Source organism: Lagenorhynchus albirostris, chromosome 9 (assembly GCF_949774975.1).
Source record: "Lagenorhynchus albirostris chromosome 9, mLagAlb1.1, whole genome shotgun sequence".
Taxonomy (NCBI): Eukaryota; Metazoa; Chordata; class Mammalia; order Artiodactyla; family Delphinidae; genus Lagenorhynchus; species Lagenorhynchus albirostris.
The window spans coordinates 10,306,093-10,331,731 of NC_083103.1; the positions used below are offsets into that span (position 1 = coordinate 10,306,093).

Consider the following 25,639-nt stretch of genomic DNA (forward strand, 5'->3'; position numbering starts at 1 on the left):
CGGCAGTGAGGAAGGGTGCAGGAAGGAAGAAGAGTTAGGGGTGGGAGGAGGGGAGAGGAGAGAATTAGGGAGCGGGAAGTAGAATCCGGGTAGCCCCAGAGGCCCCAGGGGGCGAGAAAGACAGGGAGAGGGGACAGGGGAGCAGAGGGGAAAAGGGAGAGGAAGGGGGGACCAAAAGGGGTGAGAAAGGAGGGAAGGGAGGAGAAGAGAAGAGGGAGGCCGCGAGGGAGGGCCGGAGGGCTGCGGACAGGGTGGGGGTCTGAGAAGCGCAGCGGGGGCCCAGGATGTCCGGGCCGCGCACCCCAGTGGAGCCCCGGGAGTCCGGGGAGCGCCGGCCGCTGCTGGAGCGCAGGCCGCGGGAGCCCCGACGGTGGTGGCGGGCGGCGGCGGCCGCGGTGCTGCTCGTGGAGATGCTGGAGCGCGCCGCCTTCTTCGGCGTCGCGGGCAACCTGGTGCTCTACCTGAACAGCGCCGACTTCCACTGGGCGGGCGAGCAGGCGTCCCGCGCCGCGCTGGTCTTCCTGGGCGCCTCCTACCTGCTGGCGCCCGTGGGCGGCTGGCTGGCCGACGTATACCTGGGCCGCCACCGCGCCATCGCGCTCAGCCTCCTGCTCTACCTGGCCGCCTCCGGCCTGCTGGCCGCCACCGCCTTCCCCGACGGCCGCAGGTCCTTCTGTGGCGAGATGCTCTCCCTGCCGCTGGGGCCCGCCTGCCCCTCGCACGGCTGCCTGCACACCTCGCCCACCCCCTACTGCGCCCCCACCCTCTACGCGGTGTTGCTGCTGCTCGCCCTGGCCGCCAGCTCCGTCAGGAGCAACCTCACCTCTTTCGGTGCCGACCAGGTGAGTGACAAGAGGGCCCGCCCCGTCGGGAGGCCCGGGGCGTGCGGAGGGAAAGCGATGGACCCGGGAGTCAAGAGGCCCTGGCTGCCAGCCAGCGTGACCCCTCTCCGGGCCCAGTTTCTTTATTTGAAAGAAGCTATGGGGTTGGGGGTTTGGGGGTGCGGGCCCCTACAACAAAAACGATGGCACGATAGTGATAACCATAGTTGGCCTTTGACTATGTGCCACTTTCAGTGTTTTAACTCATTTCGTCCTCTTAACTACTTAGAAGGTAGGTAGTATTTTTATGTCCATTTTGCGGAGTAGGACACTGGAGTTTCAGGATGTTTATCGGCCTGGCTGAGGTCTCATAGAGCAGGTCGAGGAGCAGGTTAGGGTAGCTGTACATCAGGCCCCACACCTTGGGCCCCATCTTTGTGTGTTGTAGAGATCTAGAGGCAGGCGGGAGCCTCTTCCTGCCAGCTGTGCCGGAGGTTGAGTCAGGCCCACGTGTTCAGACCCCAGCTCTGCCACTCACCAGCAAGAGGCACCTGGGCCAATACCTTAACTTCTGCGCCTTTTTCTGTACACTTTTGGACAGAACATGGCACATAGGAGAAATTCGATAGATATTTGTTAAATGAATGAGTAAATACTGTGTAATAACATGGCTATATTTTGATAGCTCTACTCAGTGGGCTATTAGACAGTAATTTTTAAAAATATGTAACGTGACTTGAACAAAACCACATATGGTGTTAATGAGCAAAAGCAACGCAAAATTGCCTACAGAGTATGAGTACAGCCGCGTGAAAAGAGCAGGTGTCAACAAAAGGGGGAAACTGGAAAAAATTGTGACAGTAGTGTGATCAGGTGCCACTGGACTAGTTGTACTTTTTTCCTAATTGCTTTAAAATGTTCTTTAATTGCATGTATTACAATCAGAAAGGGGACATTTTGGAAGGAATATTGCATCCAGCTGGCAACCACAATGCGGCATCCGACACAATCTCCGGAGTCCTTACCCAGGAGTGACTCATCCAGCCTGTTCGGATTCCTTTGATGATGGGGGATTCAGTGCCCCCAGGACAGCCCCGTCCATTTCTCAGCCACCACTGACCTTCCTGCAGACCAGGAGACCCCCAACATCTGCCAGTGGGAATCTCTCAGCTTCCCTTAATTCTTCTGCTCTTTCATTGACATCCCACTCCGCCCCCAGGTGCCCTTGACTTCATTGACCTCCAGAGGGCCTCAGCCACCTACTGCCTCCTGTCTGTCCCTCCTCTTGGTGGCAGAATTGGTCTCTCAGAGGCTCGGCCACTGGGTAGCATGGACTCTGGGTGGGGCCAGGCCAGGCTGGAAGGCTGCCTGGGGGTCTGGCCTGATCCCTAGGACAGTTCAGAAACACTAAAATGATTTGAGACAGGGATGGAATCATTAGATTAGATTTTTAATTCTTTTCTTTTTTTTTAAACCCCACATTTGTTTATTTATTTTTATTTTTTGGCTGTGTTGGGTCTTCGTTTCTGTGCGAGGGCTTTCTCTAGTTGTGGCAAGTGGGGGCCACTCTTCATCGCGGTGCACGGGCCTCTCACTATCGCGGCCTCTCTTGTTGCGGAGCACAGGCTCCAGACGCGCAGGCTCAGTATTTGTGGCTCACGGGCCTAGTTGCTCCGCGGCATGTGGGATCCTCCCAGACCAGGGCTCGAACCCGTGTCCCCTGCATTAGCAGGCAGATTCTCAACCACTGAGCCACCAGGGAAGCCCCATTAGATTAGATTTGAGTTCTTTAAAATGGCTCTGGTTACAGGGTAGGCAGTGGATGGGGGTAACACGAGTGGGCACACCAGAGCAGCGAGGGGGCTGCTGCAGAATTCGGGGGGGGCAGTCAGATGGGGGGTGCAGGTGGGAGGGGCTGCCACCATCTGGCAGACAGCCATACCCAGGAACTGAGTGTTTAACACACTTGCTGATTTCAGAAAGGGCCATCCATCATTCTCGACAAAGTGGCTGCTTATTTTGGGAGAGCTCATTTATATCCTGAACGGGCTGCCTGGTCCTCCCCTTACAGTTGCAACTGTCATATTCATTTATATCCAATTAATAAACGGAGTGCCTGCTCCTAATGGGACTTATTCAATTTTCTGCTTGAAAGTCTACAGCAAGGATTTTCAGTGAGTGAGAATTCTCAGCGAGTGGACAGGCCCCTCCCTCCTCATCCCCAAGAGGACCCCTCAGAATCTCCAAGGGGATGCAGTTTTAAGCGCACCCGTGTGGACTAAAAGTTTACATTTGGAAAATGAACACAATACCTAGTTACCTTTTTCCTCATGCAACTACAGAAATTAAAGCTTGATAAAATCTTAACTAATGGATATATGTATCTCTGGGTGGAAGGAGAATAATGGATTCTGAGATTTGGGGAGTTATTGAAATGGTGATGGGGTACAGAATCAGTTATCTAGAGAGGTGACCTCCAGACATCACTGCTTTTAAAACGTACAGATGCCCGGGCCCTGCCCCAGATCTGCTGAGTCAGAATCTGGGACCAGGGTCTAGGAGAGGTATGGGCAGCCAGTGCAGTTGATCCAAGCCAGCAGACCGGAAGGGGGCCTGGGGCCTGGCTGTCGCAGATTGATCCAAATCCTGGGTAAAGATTTTCAGCTTTACTGCCCTTGCTGGGGGGCCCACATTTTTTTTTTTGCATCAGGCCAGAACCCGCTCTTGGGGCCGTGTCTGGGACCACTTCTGCTTTCCCTGATTATGCCAACTTTGTCTGACTGGGAGGCAAGTTGCGGTGGGAGCACAATGGAAAACTCCATTTGCATCTTCAAACTGCAGAGGAAATTTTCAATTAGACTTTAACTGTCCTTTCAGTAATATGCACAAATCCTATTTAATAATGTGGAACAGACCTGAGACCTTGAGTGGCTTTTTTCTGACTATGAAGGTGACGCCCAGTATGGATTGCTCAAAGACAAAGGGATAAATCAGCTAGAAATGAACAAAGGGGCACCAGAGACATCTGTTGTGTGTACTAGTTAGTGACAATAAACAAGCAATGTGTGAGCTTCCCTGGTGGCGCAGTGGTTGAGAGTCTGCCTGCCGATGCAGAGGACACAGGTTCGTGCCCAGGTCCGGGAAGATCCCACATGCTGCAGAGCGGCTGGGCCCGTGAGCCATGGCTGCTGAGCCTGCGCGTCCTGAGCCTGTGCTCCGCAGCGGGAGAGGCCACAACAGTGAGAGGCCCGTGTACCGCAAAAAGAAAAAGAAAAAAGCAATGTGTGTCAAGGGCAGGAAGAAACAGCTGTGTCAAAATGTCCTGATCATTAACAGGTGACTCCCAAGAGAAGGGTTTATTCATTCATTCAACAAATATTATTGAGCATCTATTTAGTGATCAGGATGAGGAAAGGGCCAGAACACCCACCCACTGATCCAAGAAGTGTCTCTGTGGGAGAGGGGGTGCAGGCGCGCGGCAGGGCGCCCTCGCACCTCCTGGGGCCTCACTCTCACCCTTGCCCGGCAGGTGATGGACCTTGGCCGCCACGCCAGCCGCCGCTTCTTCAACTGGTTTTATTGGAGCATTAATGTGGGTGCAGTGCTGTCGTTGCTGGTGCTGGCCTTTGTCCAACAGAACATCAACTTCCTGCTGGGCTACAGCATCATCGTGGGCTGTGTGGGCCTGGCCTTCTTCATCTTCCTCTTCGCCACCCCCAGCTTCATTACCAAGCCCCCCACGGGCAGCCAGGTGTCCTCCATGCTCAGACTTGCTCTCCAGAACTGCTGTCCCAGGCGGTGGCGCCGACACTCTGCCAGGTAAGGGGAGGGCTCTGGGCGAAGAGGCCACATGATCCAGTTTAAAGACATTCTGGATCAGCTCCAGGGGTAGCCCTTTATGATGACCAGCTCCCCAGTGGGCTAGAGCTGCCCGCCATGACTGAGGATGCTGACGTAGGTCAGGGTGATGGTGGTGGTATTGGCAGTGGACTCACTGAACTCATAGAAAGTATGAGGATGTTAGTGGTCTTGACAGTGATGGTGGCGAGAAAGATAGGGATGGTGGTGTTATTAGCGACAATGAAGATAAATGCTGGCAATGGTGATAACCATGGCAGTAGAGTGGTGCTTATGAAGATGATCTGCCAGTGAAGGTTGTTGGGATAGCAGTCTACGCTACCTGGGTATTAAGTATAAGAAAGGCTAAGGTGTCAGCCAAACTGGCTCCCTTTCCCATTAGCTGGCATTCAAGGGAGGAAGGTTCTGAATGGCCTTGCATGTGCACAATGGCTTCCTTTTGCCCCTCTCTTCCCTGAGTTAATTGACTACTTATGCTAAGCAAACCTGTCTCCAGACCTTGGACCCAGTTACAGCTCCTGTCAGTGGGATCTAGATGGAAAAGGTATAGAACATGCTTTCCCCCAACCTGGTGCATTGCTGTAAGGTTTTGTTTGAATGGTCCATTGCTGCCTAACTAACTATCCCAGAACTTAATGGCTTAAGCAACCACCTTTTTTTACCCTTCAAAACCTTGTGGGTAACTGGGCTCAGCCGGACAGTTCTGCTTCTTATGGTATCACGGCGGGCTGCAGTCACTGAGGACTTGAAAGGGCTAGAACATCCAAGACGGCCCACATTCCCGGCTGGCAGTCAACGTTGTCTGTCAACGAGGACACCTCGGCTCCCCTTCGTGTGCCCTTGCCCCCCAGGTGGCCGGAGCCTCTCCCGGCAAGGTATCTGGGCTGCAAGAGGAGGGAGCATTCCAAGAGGGAATGTTCCAGAGGGCAGGAAGTGGAAGCTGTCGGTCCCTGAAAGGCCTTTTGGAGGTTTGGAGTCCCAAAGCATCACTTCCTCCTCATTCTGTTGGTCAGTGCAGTCACAGCCCAGCTCAGATTCAAGGGCAGGGCAGCTAAAATCCACCTGTTAGTGGAAGAACAACGTCACAAACTGGGTGGGGAGAAGCTGATGGTGGCTGTCACACCACACCGGTATCGTCCCTTTTGGAATCTCAAAGGATGAGGCAAGGCTCTTGGGCAAGTAGGGATTAGAAGCCTCTCAGGACAAAGGGCAAAGGGTAAAGGGTAAAGGTTGATCTTTCCTGTCTCCTGATAATGTTCCCTCCACCCCTACCTCTCCATCCCTTGTTCTGTAGGGAGAGGGCTCCCATGTTGCCTGTTGAGGAGGATGGACTTGGAGAGTGCGCTGGGGGGACTGGAGTGACAGCCTCTCTCTCTGAGTCAGGCACGGACTGGGGCTTCCCTGGCTCCCATGGCACACCAACACTACAAGCCAAAAAATCCCCCAAGACTCTGCTCGCCACAGCCTCTGGTCTTACTTCCCCCAGGACCCGAGAGGCCACAGCTCTAGGATGGAGTGGGTCTTGATCGCCAACTCTGCCACACGGATGGCAGTGATAGTATTGACAGTGGCAGAAAAATAATGGTGATAGAATGAGAACTCCACGGAGGGGATGGCTTTGGTGATGGTGATGACGGCAAAAGGGATGCCGATGGTGGAGCGGAGGACATGAGGGTGGGATTTCTGAGATGATGTCTGTGATAGGTTGTGATAGGTTGTGATAGGGGAGTGGGATTAAATAGCGGATGATGGGGGAGGTGGGAAGGCGGCCGTGGTGGTGGTGACGGGTGACGGTAGCAGCCATCTTATCTGCTGCCTCTATGGCCCCTCAGAGACCCTCCAGGCGCCCAGCTGCTGCCTCATCAGAGGTCTCCCCGGGCTGGCCCTTCCCCCCAAGAGGACATCGCCAACTTCCAGGTGCTGGTGAAGATCTTGCCCATCATGGTGACCTTGGTGCCCTACTGGATGGTATACTTCCAGGTCAGCACCCCCGCCCTTTCGCTCTGTGGGGACTCGCTCCCCAGGCCCCTCACTGGTCTCATCTCTCATGGTAGATGCTCAGGGTATGTGGAAAGGGGGAGGGGCTCACAAAGTGAACGGCTGCCACGTAGCAGCTGGGGTGGCGCCTGGAGCTAAGCCGTCCCAATAATTACACTCTGGGTGGTAGAGCACAAGGAACTCTGGAGACAGGTCTGAGGCCCAGTGACTGAATAAGTCACCCCATCTCTCCGGGCCTCAGTTTCCTGTTAGACTAGAGGCTCTAACAGTTCTGCAGCATTCAGATTCTCCGACTGGGCAACGGAGGCCCAGAGAAGGTGTGTTGGTTGCCCGAGGCCCCACAGCAAGTTAGGGGCAAGCTTAGTCCCCCGAGTGCTTTGCAACAAGTGGTTCCCCACCCTGGCCGCGCCTCAGAATCCCCTGCAGAGCTTTAAAAAATACAGATTCCCAGGTCCCACCGCAGACTACTGAAAGAGAATTGCTGGAGGAGTCTCCAGTGTAATAAACTTCTCAGGTGGTGCTGACGCTTAGCCAGGTCTGAAAACCGCTGCTTCCCGCCCACTCCCCAAGGGGAAGGTTACTGCAGTGAATGTGTGTGCGGGTGTGTGGAGGGTGGGCAGCAGCCTAACCCCAGCCTCTAATCCCCAGTCCACAAGGTCACTGCCTCTCACACACGCTCTGCAGGAACCTTGTTGCGAGCTGCAGAGGGTGAGGGTCATGCAGGGCCAGCCTGCTACGTGGGGGTGGCACAAAGGCAGAAGGTGTCTATGATGGGACATGCGTGTCCATGGTTGATCCCTAGTCGTACCAGTTGTCAGAATACTGACATCCTTCCATACCAGTCAGCAAACAGCTGCTGCCCTGAGCACCCCAAGTGCCCTCCTCTGGCCCCAGGCCCTCCTGCAGGATTCTCCCAGAGCCCCCTCCCTCATACAGCAACGAATGGGATAATGGCCGGTATGGCGGGGAGCCCTGGAGCCTGCCCCTGCTGCTGTCCAGGGCCATTCTGGCGGGTCAGTGCCTACGCAGTCCCCAGTTGTGTCAACCTGTGGGGCTCAGCTTGGCCTCAGTGTCAGATGAGCGCTCCCTGTGGGGACAGCCATGCATTATCTTCCCCATGTCAACAAATATTTATCCACACTTACTCCGTGCCAGGCCCTGGAGACAAGAATGTGAGCCAGACCAGCTGGGCCTGGGCTCTGGAGCAAAGCTGCACGCACAGCCCTCAGGCCTGGGAACAGAGCAAAGGAAACTCCCGGGGAGGGAGGAGGGTGGGAAGCTGGACGAGGGGACAACTGCCCGGCTGCCCTGTGCTTGCTGCTGCGGAGGAATGCCTGCCTTGGAGCTGGGAGCATCCTGGCATGGAGGTGAGGCGGCCACCTCTGTTCCAGCCTCACCTCCAGCTCTCTCGGCAGATGCAGTCCACCTATGTCCTGCAAGGTCTTCACCTCCAAATCCCGGACATCTTCCCAGACTACCCTGCCAACAGATCCGCGGCTCTGAGGGCCCAGGGCAGTGGCTACAAGGTAAAAGACACACATGTGATCAGCCCCCACTTCAGGCCGGGCCGGGGGCTTCCTCTAAGAAAAGGAGGAAATGAAGCTGCCGCCACACTCCCGTCCCCCAGCGGCACGGCATCCTCGGGATACAGGAAACGCACCTGGAGGCCCAGACATCCTGCCAAAAGGCTCAGGTGCATACAAGACTTCAGGTCAGCTTCACTCCCACCCACTGCTGCTCTGAAGCGGGCCTCACTGCCCAGTTTGCACCAGGCCCTCAGATCAGGCACATTCGGGGCACTCTCAGCTCTACCCTGCTCCCTCCCTCTGTGGGACTCCTGGATGCTCACATCTCGGCCTTTCTCCAGGACTTACCAAACCAGTTCCTTGGCATCTCAGAGACTCTTAAAATCAAAGACCTTCAGAGCTGGCAGATAAATGACATACCTGCTACTAGACCTCCCTTCCTTGCCCATGGCAGACATCACTAATCTATCATGGCATTCTTTCATGCTGAGCCCATGAACATTCCAGGCAGCCACTACCAACTGACAGAAGTTGAAGGAACCTATTTGCCATCCCTGATCTAATCCATCCCCTAATTACACAGCCAAGGAGCGTGTAATCAGGGGAGGGGAAAGGACTGACTCTGGGTCGCCCAGGGACAGTCTGGATGGAGTCCAGGTCTCCGGACTCCAGCCCAGAGCTCCTCCTGCTCTGCTAGCCTGCCTCTCTTGGTTCCTTCTTTCCCAGATCCCAGAAGCCTGGCTCCTCCTGGCCAACGTCGTGGTGTTGCTGATCCTGGTGCCTGTGAAGGACCACCTGCTCGATCCTTTACTGCTGCGCTGCAAGCTGCTTCCCTCGGCTCTGCAGAAGATGGCGCTGGGCATGTTCTTTGGTTTCACCTCGGTCATTGTGGCAGGTATGTCGGCCTGAGTGGAGGGCCTTGGGGAGGGGGCTGGCCTTTGTCTGGGGCTGGGGGGAGGCTGGCCCCACCAGGGGGCTGATGCTGAAGCTGTGGGCCTGGGCCAAGTACACCCTCCACCCGTGGGTGCCAGTCTTGGCTTCTGGAAGATGTGAGCTGAAAGAGACCCTCCTCCTTGAGTCCAGCCTCCCCTCGTTTTGACAGATGAGGGAACTCAGGCCAAGAGAGGAAAAAAAGATTTTCCCCAGTGGGATGTACGCTTTCTGAAGGCAGGGGATTTTTTTCTTTTTTATTCACTGCTATGAATAATGCACATGGGTGCTCAAAAAATGTGTTGAACGCATTTTCCAAAGACACACAGCCATTTAGCAGTTGGGGGACATTTTTCAAAACGTATCTATTATTTATTCTCTTCCCTCTTCCATTTCAAAAGGATTTGAAGGCTCTCATAAGAAAGCAGCTCTGGTAAAGAAGGCTTGCATGCTACTGCACAGACCTCAGCCCTTTTCACTTTGCAACTTAATAATCCTGAAGTTACTTAGTGTCTTTGAGCTTCATCTTTCAAATGGGGAGAGTAATTCATTCAGACCCTGTGCAGAGGCCAGGCTCCACCCTCATGGAATGTGGTCTAGCAGGAGTGTTGTGAGGATTAAACACGATGAAGTCAGTAAAGCACCCAGCACCATGCCTGGAACACAAGGAGCCAGAGGAACTAAAACTCAATAAGCAGTATTGTGTTGCCAAGTATGAAAACCAAACTAGATTCTTTTTCAGCTACGTGCTTCAGTGCATTTTGTCCTATTTCATCCTCACAATAATCCTGGGATTTTGATTCCTACTTCTTGCATAAGGGAACTGGGTCTCAGAGAGGTTAAGTGATCGGCCCAGGATCACACAGCTAGCCAGTGGCAGGACCAGGATTGGAACCCAAGTCACCTAATTCCATATCTGGTGTTCATTCCACTAGAGCACAGCTGTCTTCTAAGCAATGAAGGGGAAGGAGATAAACTAAACTTGAAAGCCAGGTTAGAAACGCTATTGTAATACTTGACGCTGCAGTAGAGGAGTCATATGATATCCTGGGAACGGGGCTGGCTTTGAAACTAGACACGCTGGGGCGCAAATACAGCCCCAGTTACTTATCAGCTGTGTGACTCACGGCTGATTGTTTAACCTAAATTTCTCTTTCTTACTTATAAGAATGCATATTAAATGCCTCGCCTATAACAGGCTCTCAGTTAACGAGAGCTGTTACGGTTATTGAGTGCAAACCTAGTTCTGAGCTTCCTAGCAGCCAAGGCAAAAAGGGAAGAGATGGAGGGCCAGTGTTCTTTTCCTTACATGCTGCCTAGTCAATGACTGGCTACTTAGCGAATACCCACTACATGCCAAGCTCTGTCATGGGCTAAGCTGCCTACAGTGGGCCTGACTGTAGCCCCTCTCCCCACCACCAGGAGTCCTGGAGATGGAGCGTTTAGAGTACATCAGTCACAACCAGACGGTGTCCCAGCAGATTGGGCAGAACACATATTATGCAGCACCACTGTCCATCTGGTGGCAGACCCCTCAGTACCTGCTCATCGGGATCAGTGAGATTTTTGCCAGCATCCCAGGTATCCTGGACCCCTCCCCTGCTCTCGCATGGGTGCTGGGCTCTGCCTGGTGGTGCCTCGAAGTCAGAGGTCTCACGGGCACAGCCTCTGGAGCTTGTCTGCACGGAGGAAGGCAGGGTTTTCTGAGCGGGGCTGCAGTCACCCCGTGGGGACTTACCAGCACTGGTTTGTGCCAGGCACTGCGACACGCAGTGGGGATTAGAGGTGAATAAGACATTCCCCACACCACCTGTCCCCACAGTCCCCCTGGTGCCATGTTCCCCACCCTCTGTGACTTTGCGGTTGCTGTTCCCTTTGCCTTCCCATTTCCCAGATTGGAAGTGAACTCCCATCTCCCCTTGAATTCCCAGTCTAACTGCCCTCTCCTCCATGAGGCCCTCTCCAAGGCCTCTGAGCAAAGGGGGTCCTCTCTGTCTTCCCTTTGTCCATGTGGCCCGGGGCAGAGGGAATGGGGCGGGGGAGACACTGGGAGATTTCTGAGGTTGAATCAAAATGATTTGATGATGGGGCTTCCCTGGTGGCGCAGTGGTTGAGAGTCCGCCTGCCGATGCAGGGGACAGGGGTTTGTGCCCCGGTCCGGGAAGATCCCACATGCCCCGGAGCGGCTGGGCCCGTGAGCCATGGCCGCTGAGCCTGCGCGTCTGGAGCCGGTGCTCCACAACGGGAGAGGCCACGACAGTGAGAGGCCCGCGTACCGCCAAAAAAAAAAAAAAAAAAAAATGATTTGATGATGATGCTGAAGGTGGGCAGAGAGGGTGGGCAAGAGTGAGGATGAGGACGGGGCTTCTGTCACTGAAATGGGAGACCCAGGAGGAAGGGGAAGAGGGGTGACAGAGCAGTGTGGGAGCATCCAGGTGGAGGTGTTCAGGGGGGATGAGCAGGGCAGAGGCAAGGGGTCACCCAGGGGAAGCCAGGAGGGAGGCTTGGCTGGGGGAGGGGAGGGCTGTGGCCCAGCAGGCTCTGCTCCTCCACCAGCCCCTTGGGTCGTCCTTCCTCCCTCTCTGCAGGCCTGGAGTTTGCGTACTCAGAGGCCCCACGTTCCATGCAGGGCGCCATGATGGGCATCTTCTTCTGCCTGTCTGGGGTGGGCTCGCTGTTAGGCTCCAGCCTGGTGGCACTACTGTCACTGCCGGGGGGCTGGCTGCACTGCCCGGAGGATTCTGGTGAGTGTGGGGGGCCTCCCCAGGAATGGGACATGGGTGGAGGGCGACTTGGAAAGGTGATGCCAACTGCCAAGTGCTTTGACCCCAGGCAGATGGAAATGGCACGCTAGACTCAGTACGGGGCACTCGCCCAAACCTGGCCCAGCGCCCACAGCATGGTCCTGTCCTGAGCCTCAGGTACCCTAACCGTCCAAAAGGAATCAGTGAACTCAGCAGACCTCCAAGGCACCTTCCTGCTTCCGGAACTCTGCCATTCTGGCTAAGGGTCACCTCTCTCTGTGGTACTTATGTTTTAAGCCCCTGAAAGAACAGCAAGCTACCAGGGCATTGTAGACACCACAGGAGACACCCAGGGCAGCCCGATGCTAGTGGGCTATCTGCCCTGTGTTTTCAGACCCCACCCGCTGCCCACTTTGGCTTCAGCTGCCAGCGCTGGGGGAGCCCTGCCCTGACCCGAATGCCAACCCTCCTTTCCCCAGGGAACATCAACAAATGCCGGATGGACCTCTATTTCTTCCTGCTGGCCGGCATTCAGGCTGCCACAGCCTTGCTGTATATCGGGATCGCTGGTCGCTATGAGAGGGTGGCCCAGGGCCCAGCCTCCCAAAGCTGTCCCAGGAGGGACAGTGGCTGAACACGGCCCCCACTCCCCGCTTGCCTCTCCCCCACAGACAGCCGCAGGCCCAGCTGGGGTTTCCTTCTCAGTTTATTCTGTGCCCAACATTAGGATGAAATGGTTCTCATAAATACGGGCCATGAGCCCTTCCTCATGACCATGGTCCATGACAAGGGGCAGGGCAGAGGGGGCCTGGGTGGGAGTCCTTGCGAGGGGCCAGGCAGGGGACTCGCATCAACAAGCACCAGAGGATGAGCAGGAGGCTGCCCAGGCGAGAGGCCGACGGCGCCGGGCCAGGCAGGCCGGGGAGGGTCAGGAGCTGCCCCGGATCCGCTCCATGTAGCTGCGCAGCTCCTCGGGGTCCTTCAGCCCCATGTCCTCACACACCCAACGGATGTCCTCCTCGCCTGCCACCAGGATGGACTGCACGGCAGGGGCCCCCCCGGGCTCCTCGGGCAGCTGGGCTGGGGGTGCTGGCGCAAACGTCACAAACTCTACTCGCTTCCGCCGCCCCCCCGCTTCCTTCCTGGCCAGGGTGCTCGAGGAGCTGGGGGTGCCCCCGGCAGAGGCCTGGGCCAGGGTCAGGGCCTCCCCTCCTCCCCCACTCTCGCAGGGGCAGCCCCCCTCCCCCTTGGGCAGGCCAGGGGACTGCCGATCCAGCTGGCGGCTCAGGTCCTCCTGGTCAGTGCCCAGCCAGACCCAGTTGTGGGGCTGGGGGGCGGCAGGGGCGGCAGCACTGTCGGGGGGCTCCTTGCGCTGGTAGCGCAGCATGAAGACTACACCGTTGACCAGGAAGATGAGGATGGCCAGACAGAAGATGCCCAGCAGGGCGTACATGCCCAGCTCTAGTTCGGTGACCCGCTGCGGGGCGGGGACCATCTCCTCGTCTTCTTCCGCCTCCTCCCTAGCTTCTGCCTTCTCCTTCCCGGCCTCCTCTGCTGCCTGCTCAAACTTGCGCCTCACATCCCCGCCGCCCCCCACACTGCCTGCCGCCCGCCGTTCTCCACCCACGCTGGCCTCTGGGGCAGCTGAGCTCTGAGCGGGGCTGGATGGGAGGGCAGGGGCTGGGGTGGGAGCGGGGGACAGCCCTAGCCAGGCGGTACCAGAGGCCAGGGACACACGGTGGCGGCCCCGGCGGCAGGGCTCAGGCGGGTGCAGAGCCACATGCAGGGGCAGCCCCTTGACGCCCGCCCCACTCACCACCACCCCGAGTTGGGCACCCCGCTCATAGGCTGGCAGCACAGCGCCGGGCTCCTCGGCCGAGACGGACAGTCCCAGGTCACGGTGGTTGTAGAGCTCAGCGGGGGCCAGGGTGTGGTCAGAGAAGGACAGCCATAGGGAGAGGGCCACCTCCTGTCGGGCACACAGACACAGGCAAAGACACGCCAGGGCACGCACGCATGCACACAGAGACCACTCCCACAGAGACAGGCCACACGGAGGAGGAGAGACCAGAGAGAAAACAGACACAGGCAGAGGGACAAAACACAGGGAGAGAGGGGACATGCGTCAATCACCTGTCTTCCACTCAGCCCTGGGGTCTGAGTCATCGGGAGGGTCCTCAGTTAGAGCCATCTAATAACCTCCCACTGCCACACTCCAGCCAGTCACTGCTTGATCACCTCCAGCCGCAGAGAGCTCACTACCTTACAGGGAGTCAGTCCTCATCCCGAAAACCCTAAGGTGAAGGGTGGAGGTACCTCCCATCCCCCTGTTATCAACCCCCAGCTGGAGATGTTGACCTCATCCCCCTGACCCCCCAGCTGTCACCTGCTTTGGGGCAGGAAGGGCTGACTGTGCCCAGCACGTGGCTGTGACCTCCCCGGGGTGGGCAGTGCCCCGGCTTAGGGCAAGTGAGATGCCCATCACTGGCTGCACCCGCAGCTCCAGCACCGAGACCTTGTCATCCGTCACGGCCAGCACCTGCTCCCCCAGGATGGAGTCAGACAGCGGGGAGCGCACCTGAGGGTGAGAGGGAGTTGGAAGTGTGTGGGGGGGGCCCTCGTACACAGACAGCCTCTGCCCTCTGAGAACCCAGCACCCTTACAAAGGGATCTGGTTTGTGCTCCCAGCATCTGCACAGGCTGCTTTCCCACCCGTAGCACCTCAAGACCTGGCTCCCACATACCCAACCCCAGCCCTTCATACTTTGAGGACTTCCTCCGTTACACATTCTGACCCAATCCCCAACCCCCCTGGGTTCATACCTCCCCAGGTACACCCTGGGCCTTCCGACACTCTTCACACCTGACCATTAACATTAGGGGAGTCACCTACACCCTTTTCAGGCCGTCTGCTCACCTCGATGGAGGTGACGCCGGGCTCCCGGCCCACCAGGACGCGGCCTCCCTCCAGCGAGGCGACACTCGGGTCCTGCACGCGGGCGTGCGGCGCCACGAGGTGGGACACGTCCAGCAGCCAGTCCGGGCCGAGCAGGTGGGTGAGGCGGCGGCCGCCGTCCAGCGGGTGGGCCGCGAAAGGGACGAGGAAGCGCACGCCGGCGCGCTGGTACTGCAGGCGGCAGCCGCGGACGCGCCGCTCGGCCTCCTCCGCCCCTGCCGCCTCGGGCTCCAGCACCCTGCGGGGAGCGGCGGCCCGGGGGCGGGGCGTCAGCGCGGGCCCCGCCCAAGGGAGGCCCCCGGCTCCTAGTGGGCGCACGTTCCCCAAGCCCCGCTCGCAGCTGCACCTTCGTGGCCAGGTCCTTCCACCCGCAGGCGCCGCGCCCCAGTCCCATTCCTGACTGGTGCCTTTGCCTATGCATCGAGCCGGTCTCGCCCTCCTCTTACTGCTAATTGGAACTCTGGTTATGCGTGACGAGACCCTCTCTTAAGGGGGAGACCCACGGTGCTCGCTCTCTGGAGGGCCTGGGAGCTCAGATTCCAGAGGCCTGAGGCCACCTCGTCCTTGCGCTCTGGTGGGATCCCCTCAATATTTACTAAGTGCCATCTTAGGCTTTGAGGACACAGCAGGCAACAAAATAGACAAAATCCCCTCCTTACATGCTAGGGGAGGAGTGTGGAGGGTAGTCAGACCACAAACAAGATTAATCAGATCACGTGGTATGTTAGAAAGTGATACGTACTATAGAGAAGTAAGGCAGGGAAGGAGGAGAGGAGTGGAGGTCGGCAATCACAAACAGCGGTCGGAAGCTGGGTGATGATGGGCGGGCAGGGGGAGAAGCAACCGCAGGCAATGGGGCAGTTTTTCAGACCCCAGCTCGGGCTTATGGCTGTGTCCCCTGCACCCTCAGTCCCAGAGCGACTTCACCAAGGCCTGCCAGCTTCCCCAGGGCTCCACCTACCCTTCCGCTGGGCCAGGTACCCTCCAGCCTCGGACCTGCTCGAGGGTGGTGTCGGTGAGTTCGATGTGCAGGGGCAGCAGCGGGGCCCACACGGTCAGCCGCAGCGAGGCCCGCAGCCGGCGCCACCAGAAGTCCACCCGCACCCCCCGAGCACCCCGGCTCTCCTTGCCAGCCACAAACACAGTGTCACAGGCCTCGGACACCTGTGGGAGGGCAGAAGACAGGGGGTGGGCGCAGCCACCCGGGACAGGTATGGACCGGGGGGCATCTCTTGACCCCCATACCATAAGAAAGGGGTACGGTTGAAATTTATTCTGTATTTTTCTGTAATGCGTGTCCTCGGATTAAGATTTCCCCACGCGGCCAAGATGCGTTCCCCTGGCAGGAACGGCCCTTCCCCGAGTTCACCTGGGGCTCAGCTGGGGGAACTGGCTATCTGCACAGGACAAAATCCTTCTCCCGGCAGAGGAGGGTTTGAATCCACAACTCTGGCTCCTCATCAGTGCTGGCCCCTGGCTTGGGTGCCGGAGCCACCAGGTACGAGTGGGTAGGCAGAGGCTGAGGGCAAGGCAGACCTATCCGTCCGTGAACCCTCAGGTAGGAACCACTTACACAGAGGCAAAGTGCTGGTACAGGTAGCCAAAGACACCTCCACTCAGGCGGCCAGAATCTAGGAAATGCAGGCCCTGGGCTGCCCCTCTGAGGGGAATTCAAAATGGGGAATGTTGCCCTGCCTTTTTTTTAACCTCATGGGTCATTATGAGGCTCCAATAATAATAGTTGTCTTTACTTTTACCATTCGATAATGATTATATTGTATTATGATTATGACAGCAGCCCCTGCTCTCCGCTGGATACTGTCTTAGAGTGCTTTTAATTCTTACAACATCCCTAAAATAGATTCCCATTTTAAAGCTTAGGAAACGGAGGCTCAGAGAGGTTGAGACTTGTCCACAATCACACAGCTAGCTGATAAACAAAGATGGGTTTCAAATGAAAACTTTCCCACCGTAAAGTACATGCTCTTAACTCTCCCACGTCAGTTCATTTGCCAGTGCAGTAAGAACGTGAAAGTGCCTAAGTTGGGGGTTTGGGGGTTGCACAGCTCCCACTTGACTCTGGAGAGAGTTGGTGGGACCAAAGCTGTGGTCCCCCTCATGAGGTTACTGGTGTCAAGAAAAAGCTGTTCTCTTGGGGACCTGCGTGGGGAAGGAGGAACGCTGTGTGCGCCACGTGTACACAAACGCATACGTGCCACTCACCTGCAGGACCTGTGTGTTGGCTGACTCGCAGCCGATGTGCTCTGTCACCTCCACCAGAGCTCCGCCACTGTCCACGGTGACAAGGCGCACAGGGACGTGCCGCGGCACTCCAGTCAACGGCGCCGTGTTCACCAGCTCCTCAGCCTGGGGGTGCAGGAGGAGCTCAGCCCCAAGCTCTTCACCTCACTTGGCCCCCAACCTGGCTGGGAAGAGCTGGGGACCCCTTACCTTGGCCAGTGGGACGAGGGCTCTTATGTCCCGCTCCGACACCAGGATCTCCCACACCATTTTGTCCTTCTCCGCTTCGGGGGCCTGGCCTGGGTACTCCAGCTGCCATGTGACAGGGCGAGTGACTGCCACGCCCCCACTAGTGCCATTCTCCACCAAAAAGTCCACCCACAGGAACTCGGACAGTTCAAGGGGGCTGCTGGCCAGAAGAGAGAGAATCTGAGTGCTTGAGAGCAGCCAGGCACTGTTGTGAGCACTTCCTGTATTCATGAGGTAGGTCCTACGATTATCCCCATTTTACAGATGAGGAAACTGAGGTCTGGAGGTTATGTAACTCGCCCAAGGTCACACAGCAAAAAGTGGAAGGGCTGGGATTAAACCCAAGCATCCTGGCTCCAGAGCCCAAGTTCTTATCCACTCAAGATCCATGAAGCCACTTTACCAACCCCTAGAACGCTCGCTGGCTCTCCTGCCTTCCTGGGCCCCCCGCACTCAGGCCTCTGTCTTCCACAGCCGTTGGGGTGGCATGAAGCATCAATGTCAATGTCTACCAAGTAGGAAGATTCACTTCCCGGTCCCAGAACTGCCACTTGACACCCTGAATAATAAATTACCTCACGGAACCAGCCTAGATGCTTGCTGGGTGGTACCTTATTTTCACAAACCCTAAGGGATGCATCATGATTCCCATTTCACAAGTGAGGAAACAGAGGCTCTGGTGGGGTAGGGCGGGGGCGTGCTGAACTGGCTTGCCCAAGTTATTTATTCAAAAAGTGTCAGAACTAGGATTCAAACAGGGGCTACAAAGCACATGGCCTTGACCCAGACTCAGGGCATGAATAAGAAGCGTTCATAAATGTTAAGAACTGCAACTGGGCTTTGGGGGGAATATTAATGGCCGGGAAAAAAGGGACCCATCTGCTGGTAGTGGGAGGCAGGGTAGCGGCAGTGAGGGTTGTGACTGGGCGGCCAGGATAGATTGTCATCACCTGGATTAAGACTCACAGACACTCACTGTACCTGGCACGTACCTGGGGATGGATAAATAGTAGCTGAATGAACAAAAGATATATCTGCGTTGTGCTGCTTCCTCGAAGGAGTCTGCTCTTGGGCCTGCCTACATGGGAATACGGGGGCCGGCAGCCCCCTCCCCTCGGGCCCCCTGGATCTGCCCACTAGCACTCTAGTACCATCCCTCCCCGCTCTACCCCTCGTGGGAGGGAAGTACCCACCTGGAGTCTGGCCCCGCGGGCCTGTGCTGATGGCAGGTGATGAGCGTGGTATGGTGCTTGGAGCCCTTGAAGCGGTCCAGCTTGGCGGTCCAGAGGGCTGGCTGGGCTGGGCGGGCAGCTGTCACATACAGCCCCTTCTTTACCTTGATCCTGGGGAAAGGGACACAGGTCCAGTTTGTCGGGGGCTGCTGAAGCGTGGACTGGATCAGAGCGGGAAGATAAGGGACTCCAGTGTGAATCTCCTCCTCGCCATCCTCTGACCCAGAAGGACCTCATCTCATTGCAGGTCCTGCCACACAGCTCTCCCCCATTCAAAGACCACTTATGACTCCCCACTGCCCACAAGGTCAAGGCTTAGCCTGGCATCCGAGGCCCTCCAGGGTCCGGTCCAGTTTCTTCTTTGGCTGTGACATCTCTCCACGCACTCTTAGCTTTAGCGGCACCCAAAGGACATGAGCACGACGCCCTTCATGCCTCTAAGCCTTTGCTCAGGCTGTACCTTCAGCCTGGTCTGCCCTTCCTTTCCTCACCTGCTCATTCTTCAAGTCTCCAGCAACACAGATACCATTTCCTTTAGAAAGCTCTCCCTGTGGCAGGATGAACTTCCCCTGCCTCCATCCCCCCAACCCCAGCCCCTGCAGCACTTTGTACCTTCATCAGAGCATATAGTTCAGTCCATGCCCATCCAGTCCCCTTCCCTACCACTAGGGGTCCCTTAGTGCCAGAGGGGGATGGGGCCTTGCTCTTTTCCGAAGGTCCAGAGTGGAGACACAGGGCTTGGCATATTTTAAGTGTCTAGGGAGATCTAACGATGATACGAGTGAGAGAGGAGGGCGTGAGAGACAGGGAGATGCGACGGGCACCTGTGAGACACAGGGATGGGACACACACAAACCCCATTATGGGGTAGGCAAGTCACGCCCTGCAAATCCTTGGCAGTAGTAAGATTGGGGTGGGGGGGACTTCCCTGGTGGCGCAGTGGTTAAGAATCTGCCTGCCAATGCAGGGACACAGGTTCGAGCCCTGGTCTGGGAAGATCCCGCATGCCACGGAGCAACTAAGCCCGTGTGTCACAACTACTGAGCCTGCACTCTAGAGCCCCATGAGCCACAACTACTGAGCCTGCGCACCACAACTACTGAAGCCTGCGCACCTAGAATCTGTGCTCCGCAACAAGAGAAGCCACCGCAATGAGAAGCCCGCACACCGCAACGAAGAGTAGCCCCCGCTCGCCACAACTAGAGAAAGCTCGCACGCAGCAACGCAGACCCAACGCAGTCAAAAATAAATAAATTAATTAAATAAATTAAAAAAAAAAAGATTGGTGTGGGGGATGGCTGAGGGTGGGGCACTTCCTGAAGAAACGGACACAAAAGGAGGGCCTTCCTATGGGGAGGAGCCAGCTCTGTCCAAAGGCTAAGGACCCGTGGTGAGGGTGGTAAGAGGGAAAAGATGCAGATGAATGGGACTAGGGCAAATACCTCTGCCGGGCATCTGAGCATTAACCACTCCCAGGCACTGCACTTTCCAGTTTTTAAGCCCTCTCCCGTTTCCCCTCCCTGGAGCCGCAACTGCCCTGTGGGTAACGTTAGCCCACCGGACAAAGGAGTCTCAGGGAAGCGCCAGGGGAGGGCAGCTTCCTCCTTCTGATTCCAAGTTCAGGGCCGTGCCCAGTCGCCGGGTCCTGCCTGCTGCCAGGACAATCACAGTGCTTGGCCTGGAGTGGGTATGGCGGACCCATGTTTTGCAGAGGTCAAGGATTCCACTGAAGACCCCAAGAGGAAGAGGTACCTGCGCAGTCTTCCTGCAGAGGTTCCGGCCTCTGACCCGCCCCCAGGGGCCCGGTGCTCACCGCAGGGTCAGGACGCTGGCTGTGAAATTGTGTTGAAGCAGGAGGGTGGCACTGAAGAGCTGGCCGGGCCGCACGGGCATGTCAGGCACCCGCAGAGTCACTGCCTCATCCAGGGGCACCTCTTGGTACTGTGGGGGGTCCGCGGGGCGCAGCTCCACGTCGCCCACTGGGAGGGCCTGCTCTCCAGGGTCCTCCTCGGTGCCGGGGCCGCAGCCCCCAGGGCCCTCGGCTGCCGGCTCCAGTGTGTAGGCCAGCTCGGCCCGCGTGGCCGAACTCTGGGAGAACCAGTGGGAGGGGAACTCCAGCTCCACTACACAGGCGCCCAGGGATGCCTGCAAAGACACAACGGCCATGGTCAGCGTGGTGGGGGAGGGGAGTCCCAGCACCCAGGGCGGGAAAGCCAGAGCTGCAGGGGTCCCCGAGAGCAGGGCCAGCGCGGGCCACAGGCGCATGACACGTGACACAGCCAACTGGCAACGCGACTGAGGCTAGGTCTCAGAACGCGTCCACTGGCCGTTCTTCCACCTTTGGGAGCAGTCTCATTCCCCAGGGAACCAACCCCAACGCCTGCCCCTAATCACGTTCCAGGATGGCCCTGACGACCACTCAGAATCCTCAGGCTTCTCAGAATCCCAGAGCCCACAGAACACCTCTCTCCAGTGGAACCCTGTGCTAGACCGCGAAAGAGCGGAAATTCCAATAATAAAAGAAATGCGAACAATAATACAACACTCGCTGAGGGATTGCTCTCGTGCCAGGCATTGGGCCAAAAGCTATTCTTGCACCCGTCTCATTTATTCTCCATTCCAACTCAATATGAGGTAAAAATTGGTATTATCCCATTTTACTGATGAGGAAACTGAGCCTCAGAGAGGTTACGTTACTTGCCCAAAGTCACGTACAATGGACTGAACTCCTTAAGGGGGCCTAAATAAGAGGGACCCGCGAAAGCCAGCAGAGCAGGAATGGAGTCAGGTGGTCCATGACCTCCAAACCTCCCGGGAGTGGTGAGCCCTCTCTTCCCTACTCCGGGACCACCCTCTGGTGGACACAGCAGCAGGGCCAGCCCCGGTGGGGCCCTCACACTCACCTGGAAGCGGCAGGCTTGGTGAGCAGTGCCTGCAGGGTGTGTGGCGTGGAGCCGGGCACAAGGCAGGCTGCCAGGCCCCGGGGGCCAATCCTGCCCTTTGAGGTGGAAGAGGACGCGGGCGTGGGGCTCCACTGGAGTCACAGCCGCTTCCACTGACACGGCCCGCACGTCCCACGGGACTGGCCGTTGGTGTGGCTCAGTGACCCGAGGGGGGACCACCTGGAGGGAAAACGGGGGTGCTCAACAAAGCAAGGGGTGGGGAGAAGCAAAAACTCAGGCTGGCAGGAGACAGCCTTTACGGGCCTCCATTTCCCCCCTCTGGAAAATGGGGAGCTCAGCTAGGGCTGAGCGACACACAGCAGACCTTGGCTCTGAGTCCGGTTAGCCCAGGAGACTCTGGTGGCCCCTCCTTACCTGCTGAGTGGCGAAGGGTGGGTAGGAGGCCCGGAGAAGTGGCTGGGCCCTGGGCCAGGGCTGCAGGAGCAGAAAGGTCTCAGATCGGGAGCCCAGAGAGGAGTTGGCAGGTGGATAGTGGCCCACCTGCTGCACACGGAAGTGCTCGGGGGCATCCAGGAGCTCCAGGGCCGCCGGCAGGTAGACTGGGTCCAGGGGGTCCTGGTCACAGGCCACTGAAGAGGGAGAAGGGGGAGGGATGGTGACAGCTTTAAGGCAGGCAGGGGCTGAACTCAGCTTTGTCCCGGGGCACAGCAGTGCTGAGCGATGGACGAAGAAAAGGGTTGTAACTGTCCCATCCTCCCAGGGTGTCGGGGGGAGTCTCCCCATTTCACAGATGAGGTAACTGGGACCAGGATTTGAATCTACATCCAGGACCGACTGCCAGCTTCCGAGTCATTCCTTCTTCTGCCTTCCACAGACCCAGGCCTTCCTCACGCCAGTAGAACCTTCCCAATGTCTCCTCCTCCCCCATTCCTGCCCCCTACCTACCTGCCTCTGACACCAAGGCATTTGTGGGGTACAGACCTCCCCAGACAGGGTCTCTGTAGTAAAAGATGGTGATGAGGTGAGCTTTGTAGAAGTAGAGACCCTTTCTCAGCCCCTGGGTCCTTGGCCAGACTTGGCTGGGCACCCACCCCCGCCTCCCTCCGCATCATCACCATGGCAACCTTGCACTGGTTCCCCGAACTTGCTGCCTTCTACCCCATCCCAACTGGGTATTGGAGGGCAAGTCTAGAATGGGGGAGGGGGGCGGGAACCATAAGCTTGGGGAGAGAGTCAAAGTATTCAACCAACAGTCAGAAGGGCAAAGGACCCCTAAGACCATATTAGGTTTGTATCAACTGACTATTAGTTAGCCCTAAAAATAATAGTTAACATTTTTTGACAGAAAGCTATATGTTGGCTACTATTGTAAATACTTTACATGTATTAACTCTTTCGGGTTTTGTAATAGCTCTGAGAACTAGGTTCTATTAGTATTAATCCCATTTTATGGTTGTAGAAAATGAAGCTGAGAGGTTCAGGGACTTGCCTGGGGTCCCACAGCAGGAACGTGATGGAGCTGGGCGTCAGAGCCCAGGCACCAGCCATTACACACCCTGCCTCTCCACCCTCCACCCTGGGCTGCTTTCCACCGTGCACCCTGTGGGCTTCATTCCCTAGAGTGTGGGTCTCTCCTCCTCTGCTGGGCAGCGCCTCCCTCCAGGGTCAAGAGTCATTGTCACCTTCTTAAGGAAGCCCCCCTCGATTGCTTGCCCTCCCACCAGTCCCCTCAGTCTTCTGCGCCCCTGGATTAGTTATCTTCCTGTCTGTCGGCTGGGGGCCTTGTCTTACTCATCCCAGCATCCCCCATCCCTGGAGAGGATGTTCTGGGAGTCTGGAGACCTGTGTTTACGTCCTAACTCTTCCTCGATTAGCCTTGGGTCAGTCATTTAACATCCTGGAGCCTCAGTTTCCTCACCTGTAGAGCGAGCGAGCATTTAGTGACACGGTGGACAGGGGAGGGCTTTGTAAACCGCGGTGCGCTGTGTGGAGGAGGGATTATTGCTGCTGCATAATAGATGTGACAAGGCTTTCCTCTTCTCTCTGTGTGAGGGGTTATTAGGGCTCCTGCTGGGTCCCCTGGGGAGGGGAGCAGGTGGCTGAAAGCAGCCCTAGAGCCAGTTCACGCTCAGCCCCACTGCTGGGCTGGGGGACTTGATGGTTTCAACCTCCTTCTGGGCCCTCCCCAGCAAGGAGCATGTGGCTGAGAAGCTCCACTCCCCGCGACCCCCACACCCAAGTGTAACAGGTGAGTGACTATGGCTCTCTGGGGGCCGACCCTGGCTTCTGGTTCTTCTCCTAGTCCACACTCCACTGCCTGGATAATTACAAGATGCTCTGTGGCCTGACTCCCACGGACTCGCATCACTCAGAGCTCAGATCTCTGGTGGGGGGAGGGGGCAGAGAATGCCTCGCTCCCTGTGGCATCCTCCTCCACCTAGCAGCCTCAGCCCACGACAAGGGCAGTCGGCCTCCCACGCAGGGGCACAGGGGAGGCGCTGCCCCTTCCTCCAGTGATCCCCATACTCAGAAAGGCACCGATGAAGTAATTCCAAGGTCAAAGAGCTCCTTGGGGCAGGGGGTAGGCGGCTGCGGATCTCGCAGGTCCTGGGCAAAGGGGCTGCTTCCCGTTCCATGGGGGCTGGGTTGATGGTTGCGGGGAGGAGGCCAGGAGCCACGGGGCTACAGCTCTCTGTACCGCAGATTAGGGAGCTGGTGTGTGCGGGACAGGGGGCAGCCAGGTTAGACGTCGCGACTGGAGGGGAAACTCGTGGAAGGTGCGGGGACACGGCGAGGATGGGGGGAAGACGGTGAGAGCCCGGGGACCCCGCTGGCCTTGGGTCAGGAAGAAGTTGCCAGGTTATGCAAGTGAGGAAAGCCAGAGGCGCGAGGCTGGGGGCCGGATCCCAGGGATAAGACCTCTCCAACCCTCAGGGCATGCTGCGGGGCGACCCGGCTCGGGGTTTAGTCCCAGAACTCGCGGGTTCCCGGCTCCCGAGCATCCCTCGCGCTCGGCCTCTGCTCGGGCCTGGCTGCCCCTCGCCCCGCCCCGCCCCTCCCCTCCCGCTGACCTCTCACGACGTCCAGGACGAGGGCCACCAGCAGGCAGAGCCAGGGGCCGCAGGGCCCCCGGGGAGCCGCTGCCACGCGCCCCGCCATCCAGACGTTCATCCTTCCCACTCAAGGCCGGGACTAGGCGGGCTGTTCAGGTGGCCGCGGTCCTCCCGGCATCTCCCGGCCCGACCGGGCCGGCTGGGTCCCCGCCGCCCGCCAATCCGCGGGCCCGCCCGCCCCGCGGCTGCAGTTCCCAGACAATGGAGCGGGAGCTAGAGCTGGAGCAGGAGGGTGGGAGGGAGCGAACACGGCTCACGGGCTGCCCCTCAGCCCTGCCGGGTCCTAGTGCCCTACGGATGCCGAAGCCCCAAGCGCCCCCGTGCTAGAGGTCGGGCAGAAGGCCACTTCCCCGGGGACTGACTTGCCTCTGCCAAAAGGGACACGACGACGTGTTCGGTTCGCTCCCTTTCGGAAGCTCCTGACCAATGAGGAAAAAGCACCTCCTCTGCCTCACCCCCACCCCACAAGCAGCTCTCCTATAAAGGCATCTGACTCTTGAACCAGAACCAGAATTGCGGGGGGCGGGGACGTAGAGAACCGAGCTCGGGGGTGGAGAGGGGATGAGAGGGGCCGAGAGGGGCCAGGAGGGCCAGGTGACAACTACTCTGACAGAGGAAGAGCCCCAGATGCAGGCAGCCCCATCCCTGGGAGAAACCTGTGGGTCTATGAAGAGGGAGGGCTGCTCTCTTTGCTGAGGGAAGGCCTGCCTCCCAGGTCCGGCCTCTGGGCGCAGCCTTGCCCGCCAGGCAGCCTTGGGAGAGGTCCAGAGCGGGGCACCTGGCTGCACGTTAGCCTTTCCTGGGCGGCTTAAAAAGGAAAAACCACACCCAGGCCCCTCCCCGAAATGCCTGATCCAATCTATGCACCGGGTTGAGAACCGCGGCGCAGAACTCCTGTCTGGCGGGGAAGCAGGGAGGGCAGGCAAGCCTCTCTCTGGCTGGGGGCCAGCCTTCGCCACTCCTGCACACAGGGCTGGACGGGGTACCCTCCTCCCCCTCCCCCACAAGAACACTATTGCCACAGAGCTGGTCAGTCCTGGAAGTTTGGTAATGGGGGCGCGTGCCCTC

General features: G+C 57.8%; 2 protein-coding genes across 6 annotated transcripts; one reads left to right on the forward strand and one right to left on the reverse strand.

Annotated features, from left to right (window-relative positions):
• The first annotated feature begins 284 nt into the window (after positions 1-284).
• On the forward strand, positions 285-17,907 carry SLC15A3 (solute carrier family 15 member 3). 2 transcript variants are annotated; one of them, XR_009542350.1, is made up of 9 exons: positions 285-842; positions 4,351-4,640; positions 6,512-6,659; positions 8,093-8,203; positions 8,930-9,098; positions 10,556-10,714; positions 11,722-11,877; positions 12,357-17,557; positions 17,798-17,907. XR_009542350.1 is itself a non-coding variant. In XM_060159051.1 (8 exons), exons 1-8 carry the CDS (start codon positions 285-287, stop codon positions 12,509-12,511), a joined length of 1,746 nt encoding a protein of 581 aa, XP_060015034.1. In that variant the 3' UTR covers positions 12,512-17,907. The 2 variants fall into 2 exon arrangements, 1 of the variants encoding a protein (XP_060015034.1); XM_060159051.1 differs by having other exon boundaries at positions 12,357-17,907.
• On the reverse strand, positions 9,497-24,956 carry TMEM132A (transmembrane protein 132A). Of its 4 annotated transcripts, XM_060159050.1 has the most exons (13): positions 24,530-24,956; positions 21,873-22,087; positions 21,459-21,677; positions 20,369-20,700; positions 18,517-18,666; positions 17,285-17,483; positions 17,057-17,200; positions 15,795-15,997; positions 14,795-15,071; positions 14,264-14,455; positions 13,694-13,846; positions 10,675-10,812; positions 9,497-9,789 (listed from the first exon to the last, which is right to left on the reverse strand). In XM_060159050.1, the coding sequence occupies exons 1-13, from the start codon at positions 24,627-24,629 to the stop codon at positions 9,766-9,768; spliced, it is 2,346 nt and encodes a 781-aa protein (XP_060015033.1). In that variant the 5' UTR covers positions 24,630-24,956; the 3' UTR covers positions 9,497-9,765. The 4 variants fall into 4 exon arrangements, with proteins under 4 accessions (XP_060015033.1, XP_060015031.1, XP_060015032.1 ...); XM_060159048.1 differs by lacking the exons at positions 9,497-9,789; positions 10,675-10,812 and having other exon boundaries at positions 12,566-13,846; positions 24,530-24,939; XM_060159049.1 differs by lacking the exons at positions 9,497-9,789; positions 10,675-10,812 and having other exon boundaries at positions 12,566-13,846; positions 17,285-17,480; positions 24,530-24,938.
• Positions 24,957-25,639: the final 683 nt, after the last annotated feature.

What these genes read in the sequence shown, in the direction of transcription:
- SLC15A3 (XM_060159051.1), top strand. Translation starts at nt 285, where the DNA reads ATGTCCGGGCCGCGCACCCCAGTGGAGCCCCGGGAGTCCGGGGAGCGC. An exon ending in ACTGGATGGTATACTTCCAG is followed by an intron (nt 6,660 to 8,092) that starts GTCAGCACCCCC and finishes CTCTCTCGGCAG; the next exon opens with ATGCAGTCCACCTATGTCCT. An exon ending in CACCTCGGTCATTGTGGCAG is followed by an intron (nt 9,099 to 10,555) that starts GTATGTCGGCCT and finishes CCCCACCACCAG; the next exon opens with GAGTCCTGGAGATGGAGCGT.
- TMEM132A (XM_060159047.1), bottom strand. Translation starts at nt 22,241, where the DNA reads ATGGGGAGACTCCCCCCGACACCCTGGGAGGATGGGACAGTTACAACC. An exon ending in CACCCTTCGCCACTCAGCAG is followed by an intron (nt 21,678 to 21,872) that starts GTAAGGAGGGGC and finishes TTTTCCCTCCAG; the next exon opens with GTGGTCCCCCCTCGGGTCAC. An exon ending in CCCGCGGGGCCAGACTCCAG is followed by an intron (nt 17,484 to 18,516) that starts GTGGGTACTTCC and finishes TCTTCTGGCCAG; the next exon opens with CAGCCCCCTTGAACTGTCCG.